General features: G+C 40.0%; 2 protein-coding genes and 1 non-coding gene across 3 annotated transcripts; 1 reads left to right on the forward strand and 2 right to left on the reverse strand.

The window, feature by feature from the left end:
- Nucleotides 1-2,458: 2,458 nt before the first annotated feature.
- On the reverse strand, nt 2,459-9,029 carry ranbp1 (RAN binding protein 1). Its single transcript, XM_042488979.2, has 6 exons — nt 8,871-9,029; nt 6,739-6,872; nt 6,461-6,618; nt 5,052-5,180; nt 4,755-4,823; nt 2,459-3,705 (listed from the first exon to the last, which is right to left on the reverse strand). Exons 1-6 carry the CDS (start codon nt 8,883-8,885, stop codon nt 3,557-3,559), a joined length of 654 nt encoding a protein of 217 aa, XP_042344913.1. The 5' UTR covers nt 8,886-9,029; the 3' UTR covers nt 2,459-3,556.
- Nucleotides 4,336-4,464, reverse strand: LOC121945074 (small nucleolar RNA SNORA77). Its single transcript, XR_006105938.1, has one exon. It is a non-coding gene; the product is annotated as a small nucleolar RNA SNORA77 (small nucleolar RNA).
- Nucleotides 9,030-9,695: 666 nt separating the features above from the next.
- On the forward strand, nt 9,696-15,993 carry trmt2a (tRNA methyltransferase 2A). Its single transcript, XM_042487552.2, has 12 exons — nt 9,696-9,835; nt 10,941-11,588; nt 12,232-12,340; nt 12,581-12,762; nt 12,913-13,027; nt 13,115-13,230; nt 13,368-13,479; nt 13,684-13,806; nt 14,441-14,516; nt 14,937-15,053; nt 15,140-15,236; nt 15,343-15,993. The coding sequence occupies exons 2-12, from the start codon at nt 10,954-10,956 to the stop codon at nt 15,500-15,502; spliced, it is 1,842 nt and encodes a 613-aa protein (XP_042343486.2). The 5' UTR covers nt 9,696-9,835; nt 10,941-10,953; the 3' UTR covers nt 15,503-15,993.
- Nucleotides 15,994-16,024: the final 31 nt, after the last annotated feature.

The raw sequence follows: 16,024 nt of genomic DNA on the forward strand, positions 1-16,024 counted from the left end.
TTTTGGGACATATCAAAATTTGACATTTTTGCCATACTATAGCATGCGATTTTTGACAGTTTTTTCAACATGATAAATTATGACATTTTTTGCATTTTTTGGCCTTTATTTCCACTTCGTATACGATAAAAGGTCTCTACAAGCTAGAATATATCGTTTTCAGCAATTTTTGGGACATGTCAAAATTTGACATTTTTGCCATACTATAGCATGCGATTTTTGACAGTTTTTTCAACATGCTAAATTATGACATTTTTGGCCTTTGTTTCCACTTTGTATATTATGACGCTTCTCTACAAGCCTATAACATGTCGTTTTTAGCCATTTTTGGGACATGTCAAAATTTGACATTTTTGCCATACTTAAGTATGTGTTTTTTGGCCATTTTTCAACATGCTAAATTGTGATGTTTGGGGCCTTTTTTGGCCTTTGTTTGCACTTTGTATACCATGATACATGTCTACAAGCTATAATTTGTCATTTTAGGCCATTTTTGGGACATGTCAAAATTTGACATTTTTTCCATACTATAGTATGCGATTTTTGTCCATTTTTTCAAGATGCTAAATTATGACGTTTTTGGCCTTTTTTGGCCTTTGTTTCCACATTCAATACTATGACACATGTCTACAAGCTATAATATGTCGTTTTTGGCCATTTTTGGGACATGTCAAAATTTGACATTTTTGCCATACTATAGTATGTGATTTTGGGTCATTTTTCACCATGCTGAATTGTGATGTTTGGGGCCTTTTTTGGCCTTTGTTTCCACTTTGTATACTATGGGACGTGTCTACAAGGTACAATATGTCGTTTTTGGCCATTTTTGGGACATGTCAAAAGTTGACATTTTTGCCATACTATAGTATGCGATTTTTGACAGTTTTTTCATCATGCTAAATTATGACATTTTTGGCCTTTTTTGGCCTTTGTTTCCACTTGGTACACGATCAAAGGTCTCTACAAGTTAGAATATATATATATGCGACTTTTGGCCATTTTTACATGTTAAAATTATTTCGTTTTGGGCCTTTTTTGCCTTTAATTCCACTTTGTATACTATGACGTATTTTTACAAGCTATGATGTGTCATTTTTAGCCATTTTTCGGACATGTCAAAATCTGACATTTTCCCATACTACAGTATGCGATTTTTGGCCATTTTTTCACGATGCTAAATTATGACATTTTGGACCTTTTTTGGCCTTTGTTTCCACTTTGAATACTATGACACGTCTCTACAACCTAGGCTACAGGATATAATATATAATATGTTGTCTTAGGCTATTTTTATGCCATGTCAAAAATGTTTTGTCGTTTTTCACATCAATCCCAGCTGTCATCAGGCAGAAGGCGGGGTACACCCTGGACAGGTCGCCAGACTATCGAAGGGCCAACACACATAGAGACAACCTTTCACACTCACAGTCACACCTAAGGGCAATTTAGAGTTACCAATCAACCTGACTTGCATGTCTTTGGAACGTAGGAGGAGGCCGGAGACCCCCGAGGGAACCCACGTGGGCACAGTGAGAACATGCAAACTCCGCATAGAAGGGCCCCCGCTCGCGGACCGTACCCTGTACCAACCCGGGATCGAACCAGGGACCGTCTTGCTGTGAGGCACCAGTGCTAACCACGACGCCAGGGGGCACAAATTTGATGACTGAAGACTCAAATTGAGAGAAAAAAAAAAAAAGATTTGGAACTTGACTTAGACCAGAGCCGTTTGACTTGAAAAATCTCGACAACTTCCCACAAGCCCAAAGTTTAAAGATGTGGCTCAAATCAGTTGATTTCTCTTCATTTCCTGAATCAACCTTATTTCCCAGATCCACTTTCTTTGAACTAACACATCTAATCAAGTTCTGGGAGAGAACCATTAACAACTAACATTAGCCTACATTACTGAGTGCAAGTTGTAAAAAAACAACAAAGAATGGAGGTATGGAGGTATGCAAAAAGCACAGGTCAAAAATTAACAGGTACAACAATTACCAACACTATTTTTTTTAAACAATAAGTACAAAATGTAAAAAAAACAATCATGGTTTTTATAAATTGAATGTTATTAAAGTAATTCAAGCGGCATAAAATGTAGTGAGAGTGTGTTATGGCTTTTTTAGGACTTAAAACTCTTAAAGGTTAAACTTAAAAGTTTGGACACTCTGTAGCTCAGTGTGGCCGCGCTTCCAGCTCGTGGCCCTTTGCTGAATGTTATCCTCTTTCTCTCCCCCCATTTCAAGCTTAAATTCAGTCCTGTCTAATAAAAGCAAAAACACACACAAAAAAGCCCCAAAAAAATCCTTGTCACTCTTTACTTGGAATTTGTGACTTACTCGTGACTTTTCAAAACAAAGACTTGGGCGCACCTCTGGTATATCGATCTGTATGATTTATAACTGCACATTTTATCATTAGCTATCCTGGGAAACAATGATTTCTATATGAATGCAAATTTGGTCTTTGACAGCTTTTATTCGAAGGTGGAGGAAACATTTCAAATCATTTGAGTGCAAATGAAAAGCAACATTTCATCCATATACATGTATTTACAGATGCACTGGCACTTAGATGCACTTTAGAGGCAAGGTTAAGAACTCAATTAGTGGGAAGAGAAGGATAGGGTGGTGAGCACACAGATCAGATAGGGCACACTCTGTTACATATACTCTACATGCTTAAAGTCTGGGAATGTTATGATCTAAAGAATACAAACTGGATTTCCTTGGTGAGGAACTTAAGTCAGAGCGCAGCTGCACCAAATTCTGATGAACCGTTGACTTTGGACTTGATGCTTTCCAGATAATTAAAACAAAAGGAAAAAGATGAAATGCTTTGCTAAGTGCATCTGATCTCCTAATCAGTCAGCTATCAGTGGACACTGCGATCTGCAGCGCGCCATCTGATGGCCCTCAACAGTGTGGAGTGGATTCCTCTTCTAGCCAGTTCCCGACAGAACTAATGAAAAGAGGAAACAAGGAAAGAACTACTTCTACAAGGCATCCACTGAGAAGTCTTCGCCTTACTTGCTGTCTCTAACAGTGGAAGCATGGACAGTGGACAAGGTAATAAGGCCCACTGAGCTGCATCATGGGATTTTGTATGTGTAATGCACCTCCATAATGCCTGGTCCCTGACCCTGTGCTGCTAACAAGCAGGCTACATTATCCTCTCCCCCTCCAAACAAACTCTGCTTCAGAATAACAAAACAAAAAAAAAAATACCCCAATGTGGGAATTATCACTATCACAAGCCTCTTTTCACAGTTTGTCAAATGTAACATTGAACTGTAGATGACAAGGATGGAAAGCGTGGCATTCCATGGTGCAAAGAGGGGAAAAGGGGTTGGGGGCTTCGTTTTCTCTTTTTTTTTCTCATAAATTCACTATCTTGTATTTTCCCCACAGTGGCATCAAGGACTTGTGATCTTGAGGCAAAACAGATAAAAAAAACTAATAATATGCAAGTGTCCAAATTCAGTTCATTTAGAGTCTATTGTAGAAAAAGAGGAAAAACTGATAAATTGAAGATCAGCAAAGCAAGTTCCGGGTTCTCAATTCTTCTCCTCAGCCTTCACCTCCTTTTTCTCGTCTTCTTTCTTCTCGGTCTCCTTTTTGACCGATTCCTTTCCTTCGGATGCCTTATCCTTTACAGAGAGTTCCTCCAGCTTCTCTGCCACTTTGTTTGCGCTATCAGTGTTGCCTGTGGCGAAACAGTGAAATATGAAGTCAACTAAAAAGCTGTCAGTGTTTTAACACAACTTAGTTGCATCTCTTCAGCTTGCCTAGCATGCAAGTTTGCCTTTGCAGAAAACATCACCGCTATTTTCACTCAGCATCTCAACTCACTGTATCAAAATGAAAACTCACTACCTTTTATGTGAATGCCCCGTCAGTGTCGATTTACTGAAATTCCTGAGGGTCAGCTATATTGACAGAAACAGCTACGTTCACAGATGTAAAATCTGTTCTTTCTGCATCTACGTAGCGCTTTCATTTGACGCGACAGTGATGCAGTTGGAGCAGAGTCAGGGCAGCTTGGATTTGGGTCTGTTCTCTAGATGCCTCCTTATTCTCTGCAAACCAGCTTCATTTTCAAAAGTGGAAATGACATCCCAAAATCAACGCAGAGGATGTAATGGACGAGAGTACATTTTACAGTGTCTATACGGCTGAACAAATGGTGTAGAGAGCAACTGAGGCCGCCACGTAAGACGACGTGGCCAGCGGAGACCGCCCAGAACCTAAGCTGCTGAGAGCAAACACCAACCAGCAGTGCCTTTGCCCTGGATGCACTGAGGAATTAATCAGTTAAATTTACCAAAACTATAACTGTAATGTAGCAGGACATACTCACACCAGCCTTTTACAAAGCCAGTAAAGTGTTACATTCTGCATGTTCATGTAGCAGACAGAAAAAGTCCCAGGCTGGAGTGTACAGCAAAGGACAGAGTGAGTCTGCGTACTCATGAGATTTGTCGTGCAAGTTATGTAATGAATTTAATTCAAAACAGGTCTCACGCACACACATCACTCAACTGGAGTAGAGTGGTGTGTTTGGGGCCCCTGAGAATAATGTAGACATAATAACAGAGTAAACCCATGAAGTATTTGCTCAAGAAGTTAATATTTTATATAACTAATGTATAAAAAAAAAACACAATTGTTGAGATACATAACCAGCAAACCTGCATTTCATCAACTTTTTTTTTTTTATTATGCAAAGTGCTGAAAGATTTAAGCTTTATGTACCTGTTCCCTCTAGACTTTTTCTGACCTCCTCCTTGCACTCATCAAACTTCCCCTTGAACTTCTGAGCATCTGTAAACAGAGCAGAGAGTTACTGTGCAGTCACATCAACACAATATTGTTTAATGGTTAGGCTGGCTACACAATCACAATGCACTGACAAACACAAAACCTGCAGGACAGTAGTTGCTGTCAGTTCAGTTTAGATGCAGAGTCAGTGATCAATATAAAATCAAAATCAAAATACTAATTTGGGCCATTGTTTAAGTGCGACATTGCATTAGATGCACAAATACTTACTTTCTGCATTTAAAAATCGTATTGCCAGGAGTTCAGGTTTGGGGCACTCATCAGCATAATCTGCTAGTGTGTTCCACACCCATGCCCTGTCACTGCCAGCGTTGGGCTTCAGCTCCATGCTGGGCATAACTGTGGTTCACAAGAGGGAGATAACATTAACACATGTAGGCAGAGAAATGAGCATACACACTGTTAGAGGTAATCATACTCAGGGAGTGCACAAATATTAGCTGGACACAGTTGGACTGCTTTCAATAACGGCTATTGTATTTATTAATTAATGTCTGTTCTTATCAGAACCAGTAGTCCATGTTTACCTACATTTGAGAAGACTATTAATCCTGTGAACGGGCTCCTTACATTTATCTCATCATTAGTTCAGCTGTACTTGTTTGTTTGGTGGGATAAAAATGTTCAGTGTAAAGCACTTATCTGAGCAAATCTCCTGTTCATGTAAATGAGATGCACACTTAAGTCTGGTGAATGTAAGCATGTAGTTAAACAAAGCTTGATTGGTGAGAACACAAAGATGATGAACACCAGTTTGTTGAGCTGCAAATTGTAATGCGGCTGAAAGACTTAGCAATGGGGTCACAAAGGGTCAGACAATTTCCAAGGGAAGTTAAGGGAAGGAATCTTTGCATAATTTCAATTTGACAAATGTCCCTTTAAAATTAATAGTTAACTCATTTATGGGGGAAATACATATTAAAAAAACAATACTTGGTTTTATGGCATGTTTTGGTTAAAAGTATGGCCTTAACAATAGAACTGTAACCTTTTCATGCACTAAATTTCTTCATCACATGTACACGTAGTTTCCCAGCATTCCATCAAATAGCTATTTGGTAAAATTACAACCTCCTGTTTGCACAATAAAGATGTAACAGTATGAGATTTTCATGGTATAAAAACCATCTCAGAAAATATCACATTTTCAGGTTATGGTATTAAACACTTATTATTATCATCAATTACAGTGACCCTTAAAAGAATAAAAACAAAAGTGTTTTTTGGTTGAATAAATGCTTCATTTTAACTTAAACTTGAAACCATTTTTCTTGGAAATTTGTGTAAAAGGTCTGACAGGCAGTGGAGAAGGAAAAGAGATGTACATATGCAGGTGAGATTCTTGTCTGATTGCATACGTAAAATTTTGCAAATCTAAATACCACCGTCTTGAGGTTCCGCACATACACTGAAACACTTAAATATCATGTGGGAAAAGGATGGTGTGTTCGCAGGGCTTGCTATGAGGCCACAAAGAAGCCAAATGTACTCATGCAGTTAAATAGCAAAACTTATTTGTGTTCTTGTCAATTAATTGTTTTTTTTTTTCTTTCTTAGCAAATTTAACTGCCGTCACGATACGAAATAGCAGTCAAAATATAATTGTTACGTTGACTCACTGTGATGATTGGCACAAATCTTCAAAGTTCGATCTCTCCTCATCAGGAGGCGGATTGAGCCCTTCTCTTTGTGTTTCAGCAGCTTGACGTCACCTGTTCCTCTCTCCTTCCACTCTGGTGGGTCGTTCTCAGAGGCAAAACGATATAGTTTAGCCCGCCTGGGAAAAAAACAAAAAAAGTATACCGGCATACAAAAGGGTCAGCAAAATGTGTAACATCACAACGCTTGTGTGACAAACAACATGAGTGGAAAAAAGGTGACCATTATATCGACTTACATTTTAAAGAGCTCCTCCTCATCCTCTTCTAATGTTTTCACATCCTGCTCAGGAAGGGACACGATGGGCTCAAAGTGGGGATCATGATTAGAGTCCTCTGCATTATCTGCAGTGGTGTCGTGTTCTTCCTGGTCCTGATAGGTAAAAGTAAGCAGAAATTCAGTGAGTTTAAGTCAGGGTTTCCACACATAAACAAAATTTTAAAACTTTTCCATGACTTTTCAGGGAGCAATATTTTCCCCCCTCTTTTTTAAAGCATTTTTTATCTATTGTTGATTCCAATTTTATTTAAATATAGTTTCAGTTAGTGTGCATACATGTAAGGGAGGGGAGAAAATGGAAGAAACTTATATGATGGTAAAGAAAATCTAAAATAAATACATGAGAGCTACATTATGTTGAGACATTACAGACAATACATTTGCCGATATGTTACACTACATGGAAGGTTACCCACGGAAGATTACTGTAACAATTTCATTACACACAAAACAAATGCCATGACTTTTTAAAACCTGATTTTCTACTAATATCATGACTTTCCCAAGCCTGGAAAATGTGACTGTGAAATTCCATGACTTTTCCAGGTTTTCCATGACCATGAGAAGCCTGTGAAGTAATTAGGCATAGTGTAGGTCAGTGGGATTCTTTCCCTGGAACAAAGTGACTTCTGACAATTGACCAACAGGCCATGAATGGAGGGATTTAAGAGCTCATTGGTTAAGTATAGCTTTTGAATGGGAACTGCCAAAGCCTTTAGTAAATCGCTGTTGCTGAGCCAAGCATCTTTGACTCTATTTGGAGTTGCACGTTCTCACATTGATGTGCATAAGAGTAAACTCACACTGGCATTGAGGCAAGATGCCCTATTCCTGCTCCTATTCTTCGTGCAAAAAGTAACTGAGGGTATAGAGAGCTATCCGTTATAAAGGTTAGCAAGTTCATCACCCGCAACAAAGAATAAAGAGACCCCATACAAATACATATACATATGTACGTGTTCAGCGGATACGAAACTCAGCAATGAGGCTTTTCTTACCTCGGGGCGGCATCCTTAACGTTACTCCTGCCCCGTTATACTCACGACAAGCTTTTACAGTACTAGTTAGCGGTGTAGCGAGTTAGCCGTATCCCGCTAAAGTAACTACGACTTAGCCGAGGGAGGTAAGCTACAATGGTACAGGCGCCACTGACGGTGAAGACCATGCTATAACGACACAATTAATTTCACAGAGGCAACTGGCTTGAACAATTATGTTGATATATTTCAAGTTTGGTTTTTATCGCCGTTGCGTTTTACTTCACACTTCAGTTGTTCAACTTTGTTTTTCTAAGACAACTCATTGTGAAGTTGCCTAGCTAGTTAGCAAGGCCTTTCACTCGCAGGCTAGCCGACGGCTAACGTTAACCATTAGTCTTTTGTTGCCACAGTGTGTCGTTCACTAAAACTACTTGTCAGTTTGACGAGAATTCAGGTGGCGTGGTTTCAGGACTAGCTGGCACTCCACTAAGCGCAGCACAGTTACTGCTAACTGCGTATAAATACGCAATCACCAGCTCCAGCGCCCTGATAGTAAAGCTAACGGTAGCCAGCAAATGTTAGCAACTGTTGTGCTGTGCAGACAAAGGCAAAGATCCGAGCTAACCTCGTTGTCTTTGACCGGCTGATTACAAGTAGATTGTAAAACACTCAGTTTAAAGGGCTGACAACTGCGACAGTTCAGTTCAATCCTCAGCAGTGTTGTGAGCATTGCCTCCCTATGCAGCTAATGACCAGTGTGTGCGGCTAACGTTAACATGCTGACTGTGGCAGCACACTTGTGAGTACTTTGGAGCTCGCCAAAGTCAACCCTGAGGAAATTTGCGAGAGTATGACATGTAGCACTGGATGCACTGGACATTTCTACTAGTCCGTCACAATGCGTGTACGCGTTAATTACATCCTTTGGCCTTGAAAAAAACACCAATTGAAATTTCTAGCACCACGAAAGACATCATTGTCGGCGTTTCTGGCTCGCAGCTTCCTTTACAAACTTTGACGAATTACAACACACGAAATACCATGTTTGCCACTAAATTTCAATTTTAAAGCGAACATTATACATTAGATGACCTAAAATGTGTGACCTCACCTTTGGGTCTGCCATATTATTGTAGATGTTTGTAGATTATGGAAGTAGTTTGATAGATTCAAATACCAGACTGGCCGCCGTTTCCCCTCCGATACTCACTTCCTGCTACAGCTTTCGCGCGCCGAATTTCCTACGTATGCCCGCGCCCACATTGTGACAGCGCGCGCCGCCTCTCTCTCATCTCTGAGAGGATGCTGATGCTGTTTCTATCATAAACTTTCTGTCAGTTGATTTTTCATTAAGAGAATGTAACGACTTGAACTGTATCTACTGCAAAAAATGACAGGCTTAATTTATCAAATTTTATAAACTAGGTGTGAAATTATAGGATTGATTCTATCCATAAAGAGAAAGCAATAAGTCCAGCTGCATCGGTAGGCCCAATCAAAGACTTAGGTAGACTTTTGTGCAATCAAGAAATATGTGTATGTGTGTGTTTTGATTTTGGAATATTAAAATAAACATAAACCAATTATTCCACTCTCTGTGCACATTTATTCAGTGAAACGCATCATTTAAGCACAATATAGACTTTAATAATACGCGCTAATAAAAATAAATAAATAGATAAATTAAAAAGCTAGATTTCAGAGGCAAACATAAAACCCTAATTTTCACCGAGTGATCAATACAAAAGCTTGAAAGAATTTCAAACTATACTTTTTGAATATGAATCAGAAATGATGAAAAACATAAACAATAAAATCAAAATGAATTAATAATCTTACATATACAACAAGAATACACAAAATATCCGAGTGGCCTCTTAGGTGATAATTCTCTTAAATTTAAAGAAAGAAAAGAAGACACAAAACACGAAAAATAAAACGGCATGACGCTCGAGCTCTCAAATGACGCCTTCCACTTTAAATGAGTTCATAGTTCACCGCTGCACGTGGTTGAATCAACATGGCAGCGCCCTGTACATTTTAGCAACAAGTAGAACTGAGAGTAAATGTGAGAAGGTAAGATGCATGAGAGCATTGTCTGGACTAAAGCTGGGTTTGGCCGTCGCTGCTATAGCGCGGCTGCAAACTGTAAACTGGTAGAACAGAGAATGGAGCCTCGTTTCCTGTGAACAGGAAAGGACGCCACCTCAGTGCATGTTAAACATGTAGCTAACACTAGATACCTCTGTGTGCAGTGCGAGTGATCGCATGACAGAGAGGCAAAACTCAAGTCCTGAGAGGTTATTAACATTAACATACATTAACATTAAAGCTGTTTTCAAAATGTAAACGTTGCTTTTTCATTTTCCAACGTTACATGTGGATTTGAAGTTAACTGTAATCATAGTTTAAAAGTTACTTTGTTACCCTGTGTACAGCTATCAAGTCGTTTAATTGACAAAATATTGTTAGGGACTGCTCTCTATTTATCAGAGGAGAGGTGTTGCTGGCTTTTTTTTTTTAACCCTCCCCCAGAGCTACAAATACTTTTCCCTGAGCCTCTCTGAATGACTTGGGGAATATGCACGATTCTCCCTTTAATCATAAATTAGTTGTTTGGCTTTAAAAACTGATACTTTGATGTTTGCAGATGAAATCCTGGAGTTAAAAAAAAACAACTTTTTATTTGCACTTGCCACGCATGCTGTTTATTTATGTCAAAATATTAACTAGCAGAAAAAAGTGAATGATGATAAAATGTCACTATTTTAAGCTTATATTTGTTCGTGTTTATTTCTCTTTCTTTCCAAATAATATGTTTAAGCACTGCCAGAAATCTGATAATCCAGCAATAATTTCTGTTTCTATGGTTTCTGGCTTGATAAATGGTGTAATTATTGCTGCCAAATTTATAGGAAAACATGCCTTTCGAACAAAGTCATGTTTCCTTTAAAAAATGGTGGTAAAGTAAATTCAAAATATAGCCTTTCAAAGCTGTATGCCCCTTCCCAAGCCAAAATAAAAAACACAAATCCTTCCTCAGTGCTTAAATATTATTTGACACCTCCTTTCCTCTCATAAATAACAAAGAGTTTCTGAAACAAAAAACAAAACCATACTTTATTGTCCTGTAGAATGTACGATCAGTATCAGTCTGATTACGGTTTTGTTCATTTTACAGCATCAACAGAGAGATGGCAGATGTTAGTGACAGCCCAGGGGCTGATACTCCGCCCTCAACAGAGGACAGACCCGATGACAGGCCCGATGACCTCCCCCAGAACTCCACCAACGAGGATGTCAAGTCTGACTCCAAAGCCGAAGGAGGCAACGAGGCAGCCTGTGACCCCAGCATGTACCGCTACATCAAAGAGGACCTCTTCACATCTGAGATCTACAAAGTAGAGATCAGGAATCTCCCCAAATTCACTGGTTTTAACGACCTGAAGAAGTTCCTGGCCAAACACAGCATCAACCCGCACAAAATCAAGCTGTTTGGCAAGCAGACGTTCGCCTTCGTCACCTTCAAGAATGAGGAGGAGCGTGACAAGGCCATGAAGATGGTTCACGGCATGCAGTGGAAGGGCCAGGTGCTGAGCGTCAGGCTGGCCAAACCTAAAGCAGACCCCATCCTGAGGAAGAGGAAGCAGGAGGAGGGAGAGGGCGCGGGAGGGCAGCCCCCGTCCAAACGAGCAGAGGGGGAGGAAGAAGAGGAGCCGCACAGTGTCCAGATAGCCAACGTGGTGACTCCTCTGTGGAACGTGCCGTACGAGGAGCAGCTGAAGAGGAAGGAGCAGGAGGTGGTGGGGGTTCTGCAGAGGCTGGCAAAGTGAGTGGTGCCATTTTTTCTCGAGTCCGATGATAAACCCATTCCTACACGAGGTGCCATTTGTGTCCATAACAGATGTGCTGCAGGTGGTGAACAATCGCAACACTCGATTTTGACCAGATATATCACCATCAAAGGCCAATACCATATTTGTGGAAGCCGCAGTGTTTTTACGGTTTAAAATCACCAGATCCATTTGTTTTGGAGAGGAAAAGACCTTTGCAGATAATTCAGCTTTTGGTAAAAACCTCCTGAACATCTGGATCATAATTTATCAAAGAAAATAAGTAAGCAGGTGCAGGGCTAGCGGTCTGCCTCCAACATGCAGAACAGTGTCTGGGGAACACTGATTTGTAATGTAAACCTGCTTTACTCTGTGATGTCACCAGTTTAAATTACCCGGCCCTTTTTGGGTTTTTTTGGAGAGGAAAAGATCTCTGTGGATAACTCTGCTCCCGCTGAAAACCTCCCAAACAATGAACACTGAAGGAATTCTAACCAGGAGAAGTTTTGGCTGGTTGCAATCTGCAAAATCCCCCTAAATCCTACACACTGGGCCTTAAATGACTGCATAAAAGTGTTGTGTCTGTGTGCTTATTCTGCAATAGAAAATATAGATAATATTAAGCTGGTTCTGTTTCAGAGAGATTGGCAGCACCAACAAAGCCATGTTGCCATGGCTGTTTGCGCAGAAAGGGAAATACAACAAAATGTGTTGTTCTCTGGAACCTATCCGACCATCTCCCACACAGGTATCTGCATGCTGGGTTAAATAAATCATAAATGCTACTGCATTAGAGGTTATTGTCTCTAAAATAGATCCAGTATGCATAGGTATCCTTACATTTTTAAGAAGTACAATAACCTCATTTAATACTGTCACTTTGTATGACACATTCCTTTATCTTTCTAGATCTCATTTAAAAACTGTAAATGCAATTATAATAGTTTGAATAATAACCCCTCTAATGCTTTCCATGTTTCTCTACCAGACTGAATACAGAAACAAGTGTGAGTTCCTCATCTCAGTGGGTGCAGACGGTGAGGATAAGACCATCGGTTTTCGCCTGGGAAAATATAAAGGTGGCTCCTGTGCCGTGGTGGGGCCGGCTGAGACGCGTCACGTCTCAGCCGAGGCCAAGAGAGTGGTCAGCGAGTTTCAGAAGTTCATCAGGTATTACGAAATGGCCAAGATAGACAGTCCACAACAAGGCATCGCAACTTTAAACTTTAACTATCATACGCAGAATTTTTTTCTTTCAGGGTTATTAGACGTGAAAAAAGTAACTCCTCTATTGCGTTTAATCTTATTTTTTACATATAGGACAACATCATACTCTGTGTACAGTCCTGAAACATATGAAGGACACTGGAAGCAGCTGACTGTGAGGACTACGAGGACCAAACAAGCCATGGCTGTTGTGTTCTTCCATCCACAGGTGAGGACATGTCCTGTTTACACACTGTGAGAATACAATTACACAGTTAGATTTTTCATGTATTTTACTTGTCTAATAACTCTCTAGAAACTTGAAGAGGAGGAAGTCAATGCATTAAAGAGCTCCATGAAGGAGTACTTTACAGAAGGAGAGGGGAAAGAGAGCGGAGTAACATCTCTTTACTTTGTCAGAGAGGGTCAAAGGTAAGAAAAAAAACATGATGCTCCATAAGTCAAGAAGTTGATTGATGATCAGCAAAAAAAGTGGAGGACAAACAGCAAAGAGCAGACTATAAAAAATGTCTAAGTACTGCACTAAATATGTGTTTTTGGCTTGTAAGGACTTCTCCGAACCTGGAGGACCTGCCCTGTGAGCTGGTGGCTGGAGAGGGCAGCATTCATGAGGAACTCTTAGGCCTAAAGTTCAGAATCTCTCCTCATTCCTTCTTCCAGGTATGACAGACTAACGTCAGAGATTTCCAGCATATTCATACAGTTTTAAAATGTGAATTGCACCTTCTTGTGTATGTCACTGGGGCAGTTGTGGGTGTTGTATATGTATTTAACAACACAAAAACTACATGATGTTTCCAGCTGTGGTTTCTGCCTTTGTGACACAGACTGTGCTGGTGTTGAGCGTGTCTGTGTGACTGGCAGGTGAATACAGGAGCTGCAGAGGTGCTGTACTCTGCTGTGGGGGAATGGGCCCAGCTGGATCAGGACAGCACCGTACTGGATGTGTGCTGTGGGACGGGAACCATCGGCATCTCTCTGGCTAAGGTGATGTAGTTGTCTGTTAAAGAGAGTTAATTCAAATGTGTGACCTTTGTTATTCTGTTTTACTTTAAAGGGAAAAGCAACTATTTTTCAACCTGGATGCCCATGTTTGCCTATGTTGTCCAATGGGAGCAACCATTTCTCAAATTGGTCCAGTATTGAGCGAAAGTGCTGCAGCCACGAAAATCGCTGTAATATAAAACTCGTCACTGTACATTAAAGGTGTCTGCTTTTAGCACTGACAGGCTCAGTTTGTCGTAATCAGTATCTGACCAGTAAACACAATATTTTTCTTCACCTTCACTTGATCCGTTTTACCATTTTATTTAATATGTTAAATGTGTTTCACTCTGAAGTCTCATGAGTTGGGTTGTTGCAGGAAGACAGTAGCAAACAGACCAGATAAAGCAAAATGTGAAAAATAAATAAAGACATTCTGAACCTGTCAGTGGCAAAAATGAACACTTTTAATGGACTGACACTGATGATGTTCTGTTGCCCTGAATATTGCTCTCACAATCAGAGATATTAGTGTTTTTACAATTATTATTTAAGGGATCTATGAAATATTAGTCTTTCTGGAATGAAATGATGGTTCTGGCTGGTTTTGACATTTTTGTTAACTTTTCGTGTCTAGAGGGTGAAGAAGGTGATTGGGATTGAACTGTGCCAGGAAGCCGTGGAGGACGCCAAAGTTAATGCAAAGCTCAATGGTAAGAGGTAGTGATGGGCAAATTAAGCCTCACCAACCATTTCCTTTATTTTCCAAGCCCACTAGATGTTGGGGTCGAAAGCACATACTATTGCTTATCTTTGAACCTGTTTATGTTTTAAATGTGAATATTCATAAATGTAGGACAGTCAGTAATCATGGGGTTAAAGTTAACAGATGTCAATTCAACAATTTTCCTCAGGATAAAGTTCTGTCCTTGCTGATCTAATTTTGCACTCATCTTTTTGCATGACCATATTTTTCCACACCTTCCACAGATGGTATTGATAAGTTGGTAGTGGTGGATGAGGTACTTTCTGCCGATTAGATCCTCTGATTTAGTTCATAAATAGCAAAGTGTGATAAAAAAGTTAATGTTCTGTTTTTTTGATTACCTTCTGTAATTTGTTTGGATCTGAAGGTCTCAGTAATGTTGAGTTTCACTGTGGAAAAGCTGAGGACGTGTTCCCCAACATTCTCAATGCTCTTGTGTCACCCAACCTCACAGCCATTGTGGATCCACCACGGGCGGGCCTACGTGAGTTAACAGACAAAACATGAAAATTAATTTCACTCTCTTCAGAATTTGTCACATATTCATTTTTTTGTCTCAATTAAACACAGATTCCAAGGTGATACTTGCCATCAGGAGGGCAGAGCATCTGAAGAGGCTGGTTTATGTGGCATGCAATGCTAAAGCAGCCATGAACAACTTCATTGAGTGAGTCATGTGTCTTAAAGCAGCGGTTCTACTGTCATATCATATTTTCGGAGGTGGCCAATTCTATAAAGTTGTTAATCTTATATTGGAACCTTTTGCTTTTCAGTCTGTGCAGAGCGCCATCCAACAGAGTTCACGGGGCCCCGTTCCGTCCGGTACGAGCCATGGCCGTGGATCTGTTCCCTCAGACCATGCACGTTGAGATGCTTCTGCTGCTGGAGAGAGTGGACTACGACTCCCAGCAGCAGAACACCAGCAAGCAATAAGGAAGAGACAGGGCGCTGGCCTTTGATAGGTAGCACGGGCTTTCCATACGAGAAATGTTTGCACACTCAGTACTTCAAGGAGCCTTGAAATTAATGTGCACAATAGCATTCTTTGCTGTCATTTGTTAGTATCTGTAAGGCTGCAGTCTTAACTTTTAAGGGCCAGTTCATCATCCATAATGCAATTCACCAATCTGTCTCATCCAGTTAAATTCTTATTTTGTAAAGTTATGGTTAATTTGTGCTTTAATACAGTATGCATTGTACTGCGTGTGCTTAATTGAGCTTTCTGGACTGTCACTTTGCCTGTTAAACCTTTTTTAGTTTGAGAATGTTTGTCAGCAGTTTACTTAAAAGTAGGTAACTTTATGAGTTACGGCAATAAAGCTTACCTAGATTTAACTTGTAGTTTTTGCTTTCCTGAAACCGACTCCTTGTTAAAAGAGACAAACATAAAGGCTTAACCTATTAAAAGTGCCACATAAGTTTAACCTCCTCTTGTGTCTTAATCTTTCGTGATTC

This window comes from Plectropomus leopardus, chromosome 4 (genome assembly GCF_026936395.1).
Source record: "Plectropomus leopardus strain MGB_pleo_1.0 chromosome 4, ASM2693639v1, whole genome shotgun sequence".
Lineage (NCBI taxonomy): Eukaryota > Metazoa > Chordata > Actinopteri > Perciformes > Serranidae > Plectropomus > Plectropomus leopardus.

Coding starts and splice junctions, on each gene's coding strand:
- trmt2a (XM_042487552.2), top strand. CDS start 10,954: ATGGCAGATGTTAGTGACAGCCCAGGGGCTGATACTCCGCCCTCAACA. Junction 11,589..12,231: donor GTTCTGCAGAGGCTGGCAAA/GTGAGTGGTGCC, acceptor GTTCTGTTTCAG/AGAGATTGGCAGCACCAACA. Junction 13,231..13,367: donor TTTGTCAGAGAGGGTCAAAG/GTAAGAAAAAAA, acceptor TTGGCTTGTAAG/GACTTCTCCGAACCTGGAGG.
- ranbp1 (XM_042488979.2), bottom strand. Junction 5,181..6,460: donor GATTTGTGCCAATCATCACA/GTGAGTCAACGT, acceptor TGTGAACCACAG/TTATGCCCAGCATGGAGCTG. Junction 3,706..4,754: donor AAAAAGTCTAGAGGGAACAG/GTACATAAAGCT, acceptor GTTTCGCCACAG/GCAACACTGATAGCGCAAAC.